General features: G+C 41.8%; 1 protein-coding gene across 3 annotated transcripts in view; it reads right to left on the bottom strand.

Moving 5' to 3' along the window:
* The window catches only part of CUX1 (cut like homeobox 1), a 273252-nt gene that overhangs the window by 101228 nt on the left and 155749 nt on the right, over positions 1–16275 (bottom strand). For all 3 annotated transcript variants that reach the window (XM_058817804.1, XM_058817802.1, XM_058817803.1), the window contains exon 9: positions 221–269. In XM_058817804.1, coding sequence (XP_058673787.1) covers positions 221–269 — 49 coding nt within the window. The remainder of the gene's footprint in view (positions 1–220; positions 270–16275) is intronic.

Below are 16275 nucleotides of genomic sequence, written 5' to 3'. Positions count from 1 at the left end.
AGAAGGTAAATATACGGCAAGCACTGCTCTACTGTGCACACAATCCTTTCAGAGCATCCCTAAAGAGCTGTATTTTGCTCAAAATTTGCATATTTTCTTACTCCACACAGTTATGACTGCAAAATGCACATAAAAGAACTGTCGTGAAATCCAAAAGAGAATAAAAAAAGAATAATCAAAGTCACTTAGAATTTTATGGGGGATTCATTTAAAATCCTACCTGATTTGCTCTTTCAAGGTCTGTCATGATCATCTCGATTTCATCAGCCCTGGGAGGAGAAGAGAGCAGAAGTTTTGTTATCACACAGAGAATGGCAGCTGCACAAGCTCAGGCACAGCAAGAGGCACACAAACACCAATATTTATTGTCAATATTGATCTGTAAAAGGACACAGAAGCACTGAGCTCATCTCCTGACTGGGGAGACCCTCTGGAGTTTTCTGGACCACTCTGCAAATCTCTAATTCCTTTGCCTGTCCCCCTTTTTGCAATGCAATAGGAAAATTGATATTTGAGCATATTGATTGGATCTTTGAAGGTTTTACTCCCCAAAATTCCAGGCAGTGTCATCTTTTCTACAAGGAAAGGTGCTTCCCAAGTGATAATTATGGAGAAGTTAAAGACTGCAGTTCTTCAGTCAACTCCCCACAAATACAAAAGCAACCAGCTGCTCTTCTGTTTCAGTGTGCCCAGAAGTTTGGTTCCTAATTCAGCTAAAAAAAAAAAAGAATATCAAGAGGTGAAAGAGACCAAGAAATTAAATTTTACATTATGTGGAAAGGAGGGGTTTTTTTACAGGAATTTATCAAACTCTAAATTTAGACCCCTAATGCACTTTGCAAAGCTGAATTGGAAAGTCAAAGGGTTGAAAACTATAAAAATATTCAAAGGAAAAAAGAGATCCTTCAGATCCCTGTGTTAGGGAGCAGCTCCCTGACCTGCCCCTTTAAAAATCAGCATTTTCTAATACTTCACTCACACAAATGGAGCCAATCCTTAAGCAATCTTTTCTTATCTTCATGCTCAATCATGGGCAAATATTTCCCACTCATGCTCACCTGGGAAAGGTACCAGGAGAAAGGGCTGACAGCCCTGAAGAATGTTCTGTTTCAATATAATAAGACAGATTATTCTCCCCAGACATTTTGCCTGTCTTGTATGCCTGAACCATATGGAAGCAATAAACACTGTCCTCATCTCCTCTGAACAGCAGCTTTACCAGCAAGTCCTTTTGCAATCTGCCAACACCATAATGTCTGGTTTTTGTTTTTAATCTGTAGCAGATCATTATCAGTAAAAGCTGTGAAATACTGGAATTCCCTTCCTCTGCCCATGCAGAAAAGTCAGGGTTTGTTTTTCTGCTGATTCTCACAGAAGATCCATTTCCCTGTGCAGGTGTTTGTTAGGAAAGATGGTTAATTGAAGTACACCAGGGTTCTGGCACACTCCACACTGGATCATTACAGGGAATATTGACTTATTCCTCAACAGCATTTGAGGCTTTTGGGTGTACACTTAGGGAAATGCAGCAAAAGATCATAATAAGTAAATGTGCATGTATATAAATTAATGGAAAATTATTTTTAATTACAGCCTTTAATGTTGTTTGGGCAACATGAACTGCCTTCTGAAAAGATCTTTTGGACAATAATGGAAAACAGATTAACATGTGTTTTCTTGTGCAGGAGAAGCTAATGTGCTCTCACACTGGGCAGAAATCCTGCACACCATTTTGAATTAATAATAAATAATGGTCATTACTTACTGAACAGCCACTGCCTGGGCAAAAAAAGGATTCAAGGGAGCAGCCACAAGACTGACCCAGGCACATCAACATCAGCCTGCAATAACACCTTCCATCTCTTCAGCCTCTGCAGTTGTGAAACATCTTTTGTTTCAGACTCCAGGCCCAAAAAAACTTATTAACCCACTTATGGAAATGACAATATTTCATGTGAAAAAGATGCCCCAAAGCCCATGCAAGCGACCCCACTGTGTATCTGTAACCGAGAGAGGAGGGAAGAGAGCATCCCAACACACTAAAAAGATGCTTCCCAGCATTTCACAAATATTTTTAGCCAGGATAGTTTAAGGATCCTCTTTATACAAGCTTCTGCATTCGGGCTCAATTTATGTGTGGATGCCTCAGGTTATATGGAGCCAGTAAATGATGTCTGGGTTCTGTCAGAGAGCAGAGCTGGGAAGCTGCCTGCAGAAGCCAATGCAGCTTCCTCTCCTTCTCTGGAGGCTGGGGAGAACACTCAAATCCCTGCATTTCCACCCAAACAGGGGAGCAGGTATCAGCCAAAGGTCTGGAACACCACAGCACCTGCAAGGAGTGAAAGATTTGGAAGCAAAAACCCCTGGGATTGAGAGAGGGAGATTGCAAAGGTGGGGTGTGAGCTCAGCCAGGGAAACTCTTTATTCTGGCAGAAAGGAAGAGGACTCTGATGGAGAAAAGATGAGTGGGAAGGGGGGGGAAAGTGTGAGGGAGTCTGGACCCATCCAAGGACCTTCAGCCACCTTGAAAGGGGCAAGGTAAGGGGAGCCAAACGTTGGGGAACTGGAGAAGACAGAGGAGCAAGGCAGGAACAGAGGGATACCCAAGGCCAATGGACCAAGGGGAGAGAGGCTCAAAAGAGCACTAAACTCAAAAGCACCCTGAGCCAGAGGAAGGGTGAGTGGCTGCCAGGGAAACACAAGATGGTGATGGAAAAATAAGGTAAAAACACTCAGCACTGCATTTGAAATGGAGAGAAATATTAATACTGGTATTTGTGTCCCATTTTGGCCGGGGTCAGGATTTAAGAGCTCTATTACAGCACTGGGATACACAGCCAATTACAAAAAAAAAAGCAACTGAGGATATAGAATGCCATAAAAATGACATTTGTGCCCTTCAGCGTGCACAGATAATTCTGACTGAATCCAGTAAAGTGTCAAACTGTAGCCAAAGGCAAAATTGTCCCTTTGTCCTTGTATCCAGACACACCAGCTGACTGATCCTCAACTCCCCTTTCCCTCCTACATTTTTTTCTCCCAAGCTTTCCAGCACCCCTAATAAAAGGATGCAACATCTCCAAAAAAGTTCAAGTAAACACCTCCAGCCTAGAGTCTGCACACAGATGGAGGGTAATGCTGCAGCCATAAATGCTATCTTTAAGTAAAGTAATGAATTAAATTACTCTGTATTCTTTCCCAGCACAAGTGTCAACAGCATTCAGGAGAATCTTCAAAAGGAATTCAGGCTTTTCGTTTTAAAAGCTTGACTACCACATCAGTAGCTGGCACTCAGCAGCCTAAAATCACTTATTTGAGAAAGTCTCTAATAGCTGCATTCACTGTTTGCTTAGCACAAGTATTTATTATAAAATAAATTACAGTTCTCACACCTTTTATGCACTCACAGAAACAACCTGCATTGATTTATTGTTTACAAAGGACTGTGTCAAATTCAGACCTGTCAGACATGAGGCAGCTCTGCCTGCCTCACTGAGTCCCACACAGGTCATTTTTGATGTGTTCACCCTCTGCTACATTTGTTCATTTTCAGCCCTTCCTATTTCAATATTCCTCTTTATTTCAACAGAACAACTTGGCAGGCAAAGCATCATCCAGCTCTGGGCTTGTCCTGCAGGCTTGCACTGAAAATCTGATGGGAATCTTGAAGGGAACTTGGAAGGGAACCTTGGAAAATCACTTTGTTCCACCCCTGCCATGGCAGGGACACCTCCCACTGTCCCAGGGTGTTCCAATCCCCAATTCCCAGCCTGGCCCTGGGCACTGCCAGGGATCCAGGGGCAGCCACAGCTGCTCTGGGCACCCTGAGCCAGGGCCTGCCCAGCCTCACAGGGAAGAATTTCTTTATCTAATCAACAAAATTGTGGTTACCCAGAATCTATTTGTGACCAAAGTCACTCCATGTGAACTAAGCTGACTTTTAGGAACCAAAGATCTGATTATTTCACTTTTTAATTTCACCTTGGCCCCTCATGAGTGTCTCAATTTCCCCCTCACCCCAAGAGATGAAGGCAAGGAGAAAAGTTCTTTCTTCAGACAGATACAGAGAATGAGGGTAATTAATAACAAGAAGATATTTTGCTAAAATACACTGATATTTATGGTGGGTTACACCAGATTTCCACACTGCAACCCAACATTATTCAGGGTTTGGTCAAGGTTGGTACTTTGTAAACATTAACACAGCTCATGAGAAAAGGAGTGGGGAAAATCTGTTTTCAGGAATAAATGTTATCTACCCAGTGTTTTTGCATTCCACAGATAATATAATCATTTACCTGATCCAGTTTCTTGCAATCTCTGTGGTAGAGGAGAAGTGATCATGTAAGCAAGACAGTTCTTCAGGGTGTATTACAGCCTGTTCTAAGTTTCAACATTTTCAGACTAAGGAATTTAGGAAATCAAATTTTAAGCCCAAGCATTTGGAGCTACAAAATCAGCATCACCATGTAAAAAGAATCTGAACTGTTGGAACAGCACGACCATGAAATATTCTATTATTTCTTCTCTCAGTACTGTGTTTGAAGTGAGAAACAAAATGCATTAAAAGCTATGGATTTTACAAGGTATAAGCTTTTACCAGTCATGAAACAGCCCTCAAAGCTAACATGCCATCTATAAAAAACAACTTAAGGAGCTGGGAAAAAAACCTAAACCACCCCACTTTTCAATTCAATTGCTTTGGGGAAATAAAATGTGCAGAAAGGCTCGATTTTCATTTTAAGATCAAGAAAACCGATTAGGTTTGAAGAGCATAACAAGTCAGCAAATTCAAGGGTTGGTAAGAGGGAAGAAGCTCAGTTCCTCTTCTAAATAAAATTAAATCAGATGAAAACCCTCAACACCACAAAGTTATTCACGTGCGAGCAAGAAGAATCTGGACATCATGATTAAAACCCAGTTGATCCAAGCCCTTCATTTAGCTACTAGCTTAAAGAGGCAGAAACAATTCCTTTTTTATTAACATGACAAGTGAATGGTTTGCCAAATCTTGTGGCTACAGCCCCCTAAACATTCAAACTTACTCAACCTTGAAGGAAACTGCTGTTGGATTCTTTATACATGGAAGGACTGAAAAATACAGATGACACTTTGGAAATTGCAGTCAGTGGCGTGGCCAAGAAACTTCCCTACCAGGGCAGATTAATACTTTGGTTTGGCAAAAAACAAACAACATTTTTTCCCCACACATTTGTTTTCTTTAAAAACATGTAAAAGTTTACTAGTCAGAGCAAACGGTATATGGAGCCAGTGGGGCTTGTTAAAATGTTCTAATTACCCAAACATTTACGCAGGCAATTTCAAACTAAAAGCAGACATTATCAACTAATGTGCATTTATGTTTAATTAAGGAAAAAAAAAAAAAGAAAAAAAAATCCTCCTTGTAACATATATCTGTGATCAGCATAGAGCAGATTTTGGCCAAATTAGGTAAACAGCTCAGCCTCTTAAAATTACAGGCAGTGTAACCCAGCACTTGGCCAGCACAAGGCAAAAAATGTGAGGTTATTTGGGATATTTGGGAAGGGAAGAAAAGAAGAGCAGGGGGCAAAGCATTTAAAGAAAGACAAAAAAAAAAAGAGCCAAGGCAGTGCAGTGAATTTTTTTCAGGTTTCAATGAAATTTTTATCAGGGAAGGTTCCTGGTTCTAGGAAGCAATTTCGGATCACTAAACAATGGCAGAATTGCCTGCAGCCCAATGATCACAGCATTCACTCAGGGCACAGGAGCATTCCAGCATTTGAATATTCAATTTTAGTTTTTCTTTAAGCAAAGCAGAGGGAAGACAAATTCCCTACCCACATTCAAACCACTTCCTAAGCTCTGCTGTGGATGCCCTCATCTAATCCCTGCTCCTCAGTGACCTGCCCAGGTGCCCAGGATCTGTTGTTTTTTTCTTTCCTAGAAATTAGGCAACAAACACTTTCCTAGAAAGTTTCCAAAGGAAGATAATATAAAAAACCCCACTAATTTCATTTTTTGGCATTTTATGAGTATCACTGTACACACATTTACGTGGTTTTTAGAATTCATAATATTATTCCAATCCAACAAACATCCACAGAGGATAAATTCACCTTTAGTGCCAGTACAAGATGGAATAATAGGCAGAAGGGTTGTACAAAGAACAAAATAAAGAATGATCTCAGCATAACATGTCAAAGGGGAAGATGTCACACACCTTTTAGTGCTAAGTTCTCAAATCTACTTTTCAAATTGCAAGAGCTATAGGTTAATATTTTCTTTCAGAGCAACCCCCTAAGGATCTTCAGATCAGATAATCCTTTTTCCAGTGTCATATAAATCCAGGCCTCTTGTAAAAGAATTTCTCTGTTTGGGGATTCATAAATCCACCAAGTTTAGTAATGAACTGGGTGTTTCCTTTCCTAGGAACTCAATTGAAGGAAAAAAATCCCCTCTCTGCTAAGCAGTGAGAGAGTGGAGGCTTTAAATGGAGAGATCAAAGGCAGGCTGGGCTCAGGTGCTCTGGTGATTACACCCAACGTCAGCTGCACTAATCTGGGAGTGGGAAATGTCCACTGGACACTGCCCAGACCCCTCTGTGCAGACACCCTGCACTAAATCAAGTTCCTCCCTTGGCAAAAAGCAGAGGGAGCCAAGGCTTTTCCCATCTTTTTTTGTTGTTTTATTAGAATCCATCCTGGTTTCCTCTCGCTGCCCCCACGCACGGATCCAGGCTGGGGAAATAAATCTCAGGGAAAGATTCCTCAAGCACACCAAAATCAATCTGCATGTATGATCTCCAAATAATCCAGGAGAAGTTGTCAAGTATTCAAATGCTCAATATCAAATATTGAAAAAGGTTAAAGAAACTGCTTATAAAGCCCAAGATACTGAGCAGTACCCCAACAAAACAAGAATCTTCTCAATCACTAGAGAGAAAAGACCCTATAGAACAAAGCATCTTTCTTTCCATATGGAAAGTGTTTTCCAAGAAAACCTGCACAGCACTTTGTTTTCATGTTTTAAGTCAGGATTTCAAGGATAAGACAATCATGTTTGTAATTAGAAAGTTTTAAAGACAACAGAAATCAGCTTTATTCCAGTGATACACATGGGAGCAGTTTCTAAAGATCCTCAGTGTTTTCTTAATCATTTCTGGAGAGAAATTGATATGACTGACATTAATTGATATGCTCAGTAAAAGGCAAAGAGGAAAAATAAGAATTATATGTAACAGACAACATTAACTCCCAGCACCCCAGAGCTGTAATTCCCACAGTGTCACACACACACAACCTTGGCACACTTGGCAAACCAGAGAACACTTAATATAAGCAGCTGGAAGAAAGAAAAGATGTATTGCTTGGATTAAAAAAAACCCCAATACATAAACAGATGATCCATCTTTTTTATTTGATAGCAATACTATTTTCTTATGTGGCACATATTTGCACATGTTGCATCATGGCCAGTATGAATTTTGGCTCCCCAGACTGTTTAACCCTTCATTTAAAAACCTCTTACTCAGCTCTCATTGTGTTACTCTCTCCCTAAGAGCAGATCTCTTGTGAACTCCATGACCAGCAGTCATGCTACCCATCATAAAAAGGAAAAGAAATGCAATAAATCCTTTTTTTCCTGATCAGATATTTTCTTTTACTTCACCCTGCAAAGCCCCGCGAGTAGCATTAAAGTCCAAAATTAGGAATGTCCAGATTTGGATCATTCTGGGTTTCCTCCTATCTCAGAGCAGTGGTCCCAATCTGTTATCTTACATATCAAGAGTTCTATTATCATTATAGTACAAGGATTTCATATCACCAGAGTTTCATACCTCCTCAATATTCCTCACAGGCAGCTTCTCTAAGCACTGACTGTTCCTAGTCCTTGCAGCAGCCATCTGACTCCAGAGCCCACCAATCCACTCTTTTATACCACTGTTCTTATTGGTTACAGGTGTGGCTTGTTAAGATCAGGCCTGCCCTAATCTCTAGCAATTAGCTCAGCTGCACCTCTTTGGGGGATAAGATTACATTCTACACCACCTTCGTCCTGTATCCCCCTACACCAATCCTTCAGGCCACGGAGGAGTTTAAAGAAGGTGCGGAAACTCAGGACAATTTTTGCACCTGAAATTTGCAGAAAGAAATAATCTTGTCTCAAAATTCATTTCCACCAAGTCCTGAGGGAGCTGGTGGGAAATGTGGAATGTCTGGAGCTGTGGGCAGGTCCTCCTGCAGGTGCTGCACTGGGATACAAGCAGAGATCCTGCAATTCCACTCTGCTGTGACCCTCCTGAGCTGCTTTTGTGGACATGGAGAACAGCAAGGAAGAGCATTCTGATCTTTAATTTTTCAAGTATTTATGCCAGAATCCCACCCTCACTGAGGCCCTGAGGTTGAGGTGCTGCAGCAGCACCAGCCCAGCAGATTTGCAGGATGGAGTCCTCGGGGTGGGGAACAAAACCTGCAGTTTGTGCCAGGTGTCTGTGCTCAGATCCAGACAAACATTCCCAGCACTGCCAGCCTGCCCTGGGAAGCAGGAGCCACTCCTGATGTGACAGAATTTCCTGAGATGCCATGGATGCAGCAAACTCCCAATTTCCTCGTGCCTCATGGTACAAATTGAAAGAGCTTTCTGCAATTCCCCTCTCCTGACTTCAGCTGATTCAATAACACAGCAGAATTTAAACACAGGCACCCTTTCCTCTCCCCTCCTTGCACACACAGCATATCAAACCCATGGAATTACTCCTGACTTGGCCTTGAGCAGCCAACACGATGTCAATTTTACATGTTTTATAAAGCAACAGCATGTAGAAAGCAACTCAAATGCAGGTCATATCAAGCATGTGACCCACAGAGCAATCAAAGACTGCCTGAAACTGTCATTCAAGGTTCAATCAGCTTCTTGCAGGAAAAATGAAACATCTGTGGCCCAGAGAATTAAGTTATGTATTGCATAATTCATCTGGTGTCTGCCACAGCAGCCATTTTAATGCTCTAGTGATAAACATGTTTGATTATTTTTGTTTTGTTTCCTGTCGCCTCCATGGTATTTCTATTTATCCACCCATACCACAATGCAGAATGGAGATAACAAATATACAAACCAGTGTTACAGTCAGCTGATAAGATGTGGGAAATCAGCAGCCTTATTAATCACATCAACACAAGAGCACTGCTAAACCTTGTGTTCCCTGCAACTGTCCTCATTTGGGGTCTTCTGGGTACACTCTGTAGTTAGATTTGCTGATGAAATCATTGTTTCCCAAGGATCCAAACATTTGGATTGAGCTTTAGAGGTTTTTCTATTAGGAAAGCTTCATACACAAAGCAAGTTCCTTGCTGGTTCCCAGGTTTTTCCTCCCCTCAGTTCTTTCTGATCCTGACACACACAGAACAAATGTGCATCTCTCACCAGCCACTGGATCCTTCTCCATTCACTTATTCCACTGGTGGGTTTGTGGTCCACACTGGCAGAAACCCTAGTTCATCCTTTGCAAGTCATTTTGGGACGTGATTGTTTTATCAATGGTACCTTAGTTCGCTTTACTCCCAAACCTGTAAATCCTGACACCTTCTTGGCTGCCCTGCACCTCCCTGACTTCCAGAACACCTCCCTGACTTCCTCCCTGATTTCCAGAACACCTCCCTGATTTCCAGACACATTCCTGCAGGGCAGGTGGGGATTTGGAGGCCCTGGGTCCATACCCTGCTCTCTGGGTGTTTATTTCCCTTGCCAGGAGTTGAGCACTTGAGCAGTCTGCTCACAGAGCTTCAGCTGGCAGTGAATTTGTTCCCCAATCAAACATCATCTGAGGGAGATTTAATAGACTTGGGTGACAGTGATTTACTCCAAAAAGCAGCTTTGAACTGGCTGCTGTAAGAAACCAAGGAGCAGCCTCTGCAGTGGGGGGTCAGGTGGGTTCTGCCCCATTTTTGTGACTGAGTCTGTGGGTTCCTGCAGTGAGGAAATCCTCCCTGCACAGAGCAGCTCTGCGGGAGCAGTTTCACCTGGCAGCCAGAGCTGCTGGTGGAGGTGAGTCAGGGATAACAAACATCCTCCCCCAGCCCCAAACAAAGCCCTGCTTCCCATTGATTGTTCCCATAAAGTTGTTTAGACAGCACCTACTGTACCAATATCAGCTGTGCCATCTGGGCTTTCTTAGCTGCCCCCCATTGCTGCTTCCTCCCTTCTTTGTGTCCTCTCTTCACCTCCCACCCACAAATTGTAGGAAATACAGATTAAAGCCACTCTCCAGCCATGGCTGATCAACCTGCAGCCCTCAAATGGGTTATTTTGCCTGCCTTATTTTTCCTCCCATTCCCAGCTCCTACCAGAGCTCCCTGTGCCGGGGATTTCTAATGCTGTTAATTACTGCCGAAGTCAATCAGCAGCTTCCAAGTTAATTTAGGAGGGGAACTGATGAGCTCCAAGCAGGCTGGCAGTAAAACAGAGCACAGGCTCCTGGAAGCTCCATTTCCTTTGGAAACTGGGATAAACCCTGTGGTCCTGCAGGGCTGTGGATGCTGCTCTGCTCCCAGGGCACACAGCACAACCTGCCAGGTTTTCAGGACTTGCCCCCCCCCCTTTTTTTTTTAATTTTACTTTAAAAAACAGTATAAAAAAGTATAAAATAAAAACTTCCTAAAAGAGCAAATCTTATTAATTCTGCTTCTACAAGCTCTTTTACAATTGTTTCTCCAACTAACAAAATAAACAGAATTTCTTTTCATATACAATATTAATAATATTAATACTATTAATAGTATATTAATAGTATAGTATGTTAATATTAGTATAGTATATAGTATATCAATATTACTATAGTATATTAATATTAATAATATTTAATAATATTAATTGTATAAGTAGTAATAATAATAGTAGAAGTAGTAGTAGTTTGATATTTGGAAAGTAAAGACCCTGCAATAATTTACCTATTTTTACTTATGGAGTTAAAATAGATGATTTAGCCAAAATTAGAAATCTTAATTGCAGGCATCTTAAGTGTCATTCTCTTTTATTGGAATGGCAATATTTTAGATTGAAGAATCAGCAGGAGGAATTGTCTGTGCTTTGATTAAAGATCCTCTAAAAATACACACAAATATTTAAATTTACTCAATAATATCACTGCAGTTGCAATGTGTAAAATAAGCACAAATATCTTGTCAAGGATATGGGAGGGATTGCTGGCTTTTTTTTTTTTGTTTTGTTTTTATTAGAATCACCATGTCACATCTGAAAAATCCCTTTAGGTTTTGAGCAGTTACAACCCCAAAATGAACAATCTTCCCTCATACTACACCACTGCCAAAATCACAGATTTCTGTATGTTTGTTTTCTTTAGAGCACAAACAACCTCAAAAAATTGGAGACTGATCAGAAGTTTTACTGTACCAACATTCATATTCCAGATTAATCTTTAGGAGCTTCTTTCCAGAGACACTCAGCATCTCCTCCTTAACCACAGAGAGAGCTGAGGAGATCAGTAATTTGGAAAAATTAGGTATTGATTGATTTCTGCCCTTATTCCCCTTATTTATTCAGTGTCTTTGTCCATCACTGTAAGAACCCATAAAAGCTTTTCTCTAACTCCCTCCTGTTTATATTCAGTAGAACAGCTTTAAGTCAGTTAGAAAATGAGAGCACAGGCAGAATTCAGTGTACAGGTGTCACTGCACAGGCACAGATCAAAGGGAAATTCCTGGATCCCAGCAGAGAGTGACAGACCCCAGGACCTGAGCAGGGATCAGGGCAAATACCCCACCCCAAAGCAGGGAAAGGCAGAACCGCTCCAATCCCAGCCCAAATGCACAAGCTCACTGAATTATCTGTGCCTTTACCCAGCCTGACCTGGAACTGGTGCTGTGCAGTGTAAGACAACATCCTGCATGGCCTTTTGAAGGATTTATTGCCAGGAAACACAATGAATGTGTCCACCAGGCCAATAATCTCCAATTTACTATTTCTCCCCAAGCTGCTGATGTATGCCTCCAACCATACATTAACCAACAGGCACTCAAACACAACAATATCCTGCCTTCATTGCCAAACCACCTGTAGCACCTGGACAGTGGTTTATGGCATTATTTAGGGATGGAATCTGCATTAAAATGCAACTTTTTGCCTTTCTCAGTGTAAAGGACATGCATGTTGTGCAAAAGAAAAGCTCTGCAGTAACACAGCATTAAACTGGGAGATGTATTTGGAGAATGCTTTAGATGCTCTTCGCTTAGAAGTGAACACAGGTGATGTGCCCATTCTCTGTTAGCTCCTCAAGCAAGTTATTTCCTTCTGGCTACTGAAAATAGCATTACATGTTCTTTGATAAAGGCAGCTGATGTCCTTCTATTCAATAAAGGCAATGAAAATTGCAAAAAGCACGATAGAGATGTGTTTATTCTATATTTTGAGTAGGTTTTACTTTTCCCAGGAGCTGTGCTGAAGATTAACAACCAGGATGATTGCTGTCTTTATTATAATGTATTCAATTACCAATATGGTTTTTTTCTCTTCCCAATTTGTTCCAGCTTTGCTCTGAGTGGAGACACCACTCCTGTCAAATGGCAATCACGTCAGTACTTTGCAGCTTCACTTCAGAGCTATCAACAGCATCAATCTTGCTGACCCCACTGACAAAGCAGCAAAAAAAAACCCCAAAAAAACAGGCAGAAGGAAACAAAGGAGGGAATGTGAGACCACAGAGCAGGGAAAACAAACTAGGGTAAGGAAAACAGGCAGGGGTTGTCCAAATTTCATTATCACTTCATGTGGGCAGGCCCTGAGACACAGAACAACCTCCTGGGCTTCACAGGAAGGATTTGCCTCCCTCCCTCTCCTTTCCCTTCACTCTGTGGGACCCCCAAAAAGCAGGGTCACCCCCCAGAGCCCCCAGGAGCTGGTCAAGGAGCTGGGTGACAATTTGGCACTGACCTCTTGCTGTGCTGGAGCTTCCCTCCAGCCTCCTGTGCCAGCAGGTTTTATTTTCACATCTCTGCTGAATATTTAACTCTGCTCATTTTTTTCCCCAACTTTAGCATCCAGTTGTATTGGATTGTGAGGGATGCTCACTAATATGACTGACAGATTGCCTGTCTACACAGAATCCAAACTAGACAGCAAAATTACTTTAAATAGTTCTTCATGGCAAACCCCAACAACACCAAGTATGACTGCAAGCCCTGGGAGGACAACAGAGCAGGATTTTCTAATTTAACCTTTTAAAATGTTATTTGCAGAAATACTTTTCAAATTCTTTATTTCCCTTTCAACAGTTGTTGAGACTTTAAAATGCTGCTGAAATAAAACAGCTTCAGGCTTGACTAATGCTGTACTCCATGGTAAGGAACTATTTGATTATTCTGTTTTGACAGTTAATAGAACAGATTTAGAATTTCTATAGAAGGGGAGTTCGAACTGGAAATATTAGTTTTGTGTTGCTAATGACAATTCCTCAACATTTCTACTACAGCAGAATCCTTGAGTGGATGAAAAAACATCTTTCCTACATAAACAAACAGCTGTAGAGAGAAGAGAAGTAAGGAAATGTCAACCAACCTTTTGGATTTGCCTGGTTTTTGCTGCAGAGCTAATTCGGCAACCAACAGGTCTCAGAGCCAGCATTTGCTCACTGAGTAATTTCACTCTGCTCAGACTCTGTTAAACACTGTCCCTGCTGCTCCTGGAGCTGGGGAGGTGCAAAGGTGACCCTGTCACCCTGTCTGCTGTCCCACCTGCACCCAAACTCCTCAGGTGTGGCTCCTCTGCCCAGCTGTGGAGTCCCAGGACTGAGCCAGGGGTTCAGCTCCTGGAGCAGGAGGTTGGAACCAGGCACAGCCATGGAGCAGGACAATCCCCCCTTCTCTTCCCAAAGCACACAGTTTGTGCCAGCACTCCTGTGCTGTGTGAGTAAAACCTTGAAACTTCCCAAAAAGAGCTGGTTTAGTCTTGGCTCAGCTCCTTTCATGGCACTGAGCAGTAAATTATTATTCCAGGGAACCTCACTTTGCTCCTCCAGTGTCCTACAAACACTGAGGATGGGATTCTCTGGCTCTGTCTCCTTGCTCATCACCTTTCCTGGTGGCTGCAGCACCTTCCCAAGCCATGGGCTGAAGCTTTCAGCAGGAGTTGATCTGATGTTATAACAGAAATAAAAGGTGTGGGAGGAGAGGTCTGTATGGGCAGGATGCACAAATACATTGTAAGGCTCACAAGTTCAATCCAGGGGTGTTTTTTTATTAAATCTGTTCCAAGAAATGGTCAAAAATTAAGTCTTCCACAGGCCCCTGTAGATTATTTAAGGGTACTGAACACAGCTAAACTTACTCAGTCCCACTCCTATGGAGGTAGAAGGTGGAAGGCATCAGGAATTAACTAGAGACAAAGTGAGTGTAAATGACAAATAATAAAAGTTTAGCTCACACAGACACCAGACAATATGTTGACTGAAAAACAGCAACAAAAATTGTTAAGCTGATGCACCATGCACTGCACAGAAGGATTGTTAAACACTGCCCTGGGTGAGCACAGGCACGTGCCTGGCAGGTCCCACCACTGCCAGCTCCCTTGATGGCAAGGCAGTGACAGAAATCAATCCAACAGGCAGCAAGACAAATAAGTCATCTGTATCACAGCTAAAATATGGTGTTGATCAATAACAGAAAATGAACTCGCACTCCTTTGCCAAGAAAATAGATTATTTAATCAGAGTACAGACAGATAGAGATGTTACATAATCAAAAATAGCTCGTGCTGCTAAATTTAGTGGCCACTGTCTTTGAGGGAGGAGGGCAAAAGTACAGCCATTATCAGCTAGCAGCCCTCTGCTGAAATGGTTTTGTGATGAGTTAAGCTGGTCAGACATGCTTAACACCATGATATTGTATATTTAAAACTGCAACAACTATGACAGCACAAAGGCAACAAACAAGAAAAATACAAGGGAGTCACTGCTGTCCTATGGACACAAATCCTCATGGTTAAAAGGATCAAGTCCCAACCAGATCTTATACACCAGGGGATCTCCAGCAGCCATTTCTAACTTGCAGACTACCTGGAGTTTTCCATCAAAGGATGGAACATTAGTACAGCACATTTGCAGTTTATGACTGGCTGCCTTTCACAGTTATTGCTGTGATTTCTTAGCAATAACCAGTGGAATTGCAGGAATTTGCAGAACACACAGAAAATCACTGATCAGCACAGAACTCACTTGATAGCACTGCAGCCTGCCTGGCCATGGCACAGCTGAGAGAGAGCCTTCCTCCACCCCTGACATCCACAGGGTCTTCATCAGAAGCTCAAAGGAAAGTCTGGCCATGGGTAATCCCCCAGATGGGAACAACATCACCATCAATAGGATCATCCCTCCCCCAGCTTCCCCACCCAGCAATAAACACTGGAAAAAGAGTGCCATTAATGCTGAAGCCAAGCACCTCTAGTTGTTTTGGTTTCAGGTATGGAAAAATTCAAATACAGCACCAGAAAAACCCATAGCTAAACTAAGGGCTTCCACCCTTTTACATAAAAGTGGAAAAAAACTCCCTGTTCTGAACTGGAACAAGGATAAAAAGAACATTTAGTAGAATAGCCAGTGATTGAACTTGGTAACCACCATTTATTTTATTGTTTTAGGGTCAAACCATCAAGGAATTACAGAAATTTGGATTTGTTTGAGATTTATAGAGCTGCTTCACCCTGGAAGGTGGTGACCCTGCAGAACCAAAGCTTTGCCATGTATTTTTCCCTGGGATATCCATTTTGCACATCCAAAGGAAGCAAAAACTTCATGAAGACAAAAAATTCTTGGTGAGCATTTTAGAGAGATAAGAACACAAACTGTCTAAACATGGATTAAAGATGCTGCTTCAGTGTAAGATACATTAAAGACCCCTCAAATGCTCAGGAAAGCCAGAGAGGAAAGAAAGCACTATGCCCATTAATACTACCACTAATAAAAGACAATTATAGCTGGCTCCAAATGTTAACAATTTAATAGTTACAGGATCTAAGTACTGTAAATGACTAATGCAGGCAGCAAATGTATTTGCAGCAGTGTGCAAAACAAAGCCCTTAAAAGTAGATGGCTCTGGGAAAGGAAGGATAAACTGCTTTATAACATCAGCTCTGAGCACATGGCATGAAGAAGGCTCTGTAATATCTTCCTTTAGTGAGTGGTGACAAGAACATGTCCTTGATTTACCAAGAAAACCCAGTAATGCCTAATTTGGGAGTGCCAGATACCTGCAAGATTCCAGCAGCAATGTTGGATCTTTACTGTTC

Source organism: Ammospiza caudacuta, chromosome 20 (assembly GCF_027887145.1).
Source record: "Ammospiza caudacuta isolate bAmmCau1 chromosome 20, bAmmCau1.pri, whole genome shotgun sequence".
Classification (NCBI taxonomy): domain Eukaryota; kingdom Metazoa; phylum Chordata; class Aves; order Passeriformes; family Passerellidae; genus Ammospiza; species Ammospiza caudacuta.
Note: the sequence above shows the minus strand (reverse complement) of the source record. Positions and strands in the feature narration are given on the sequence as shown.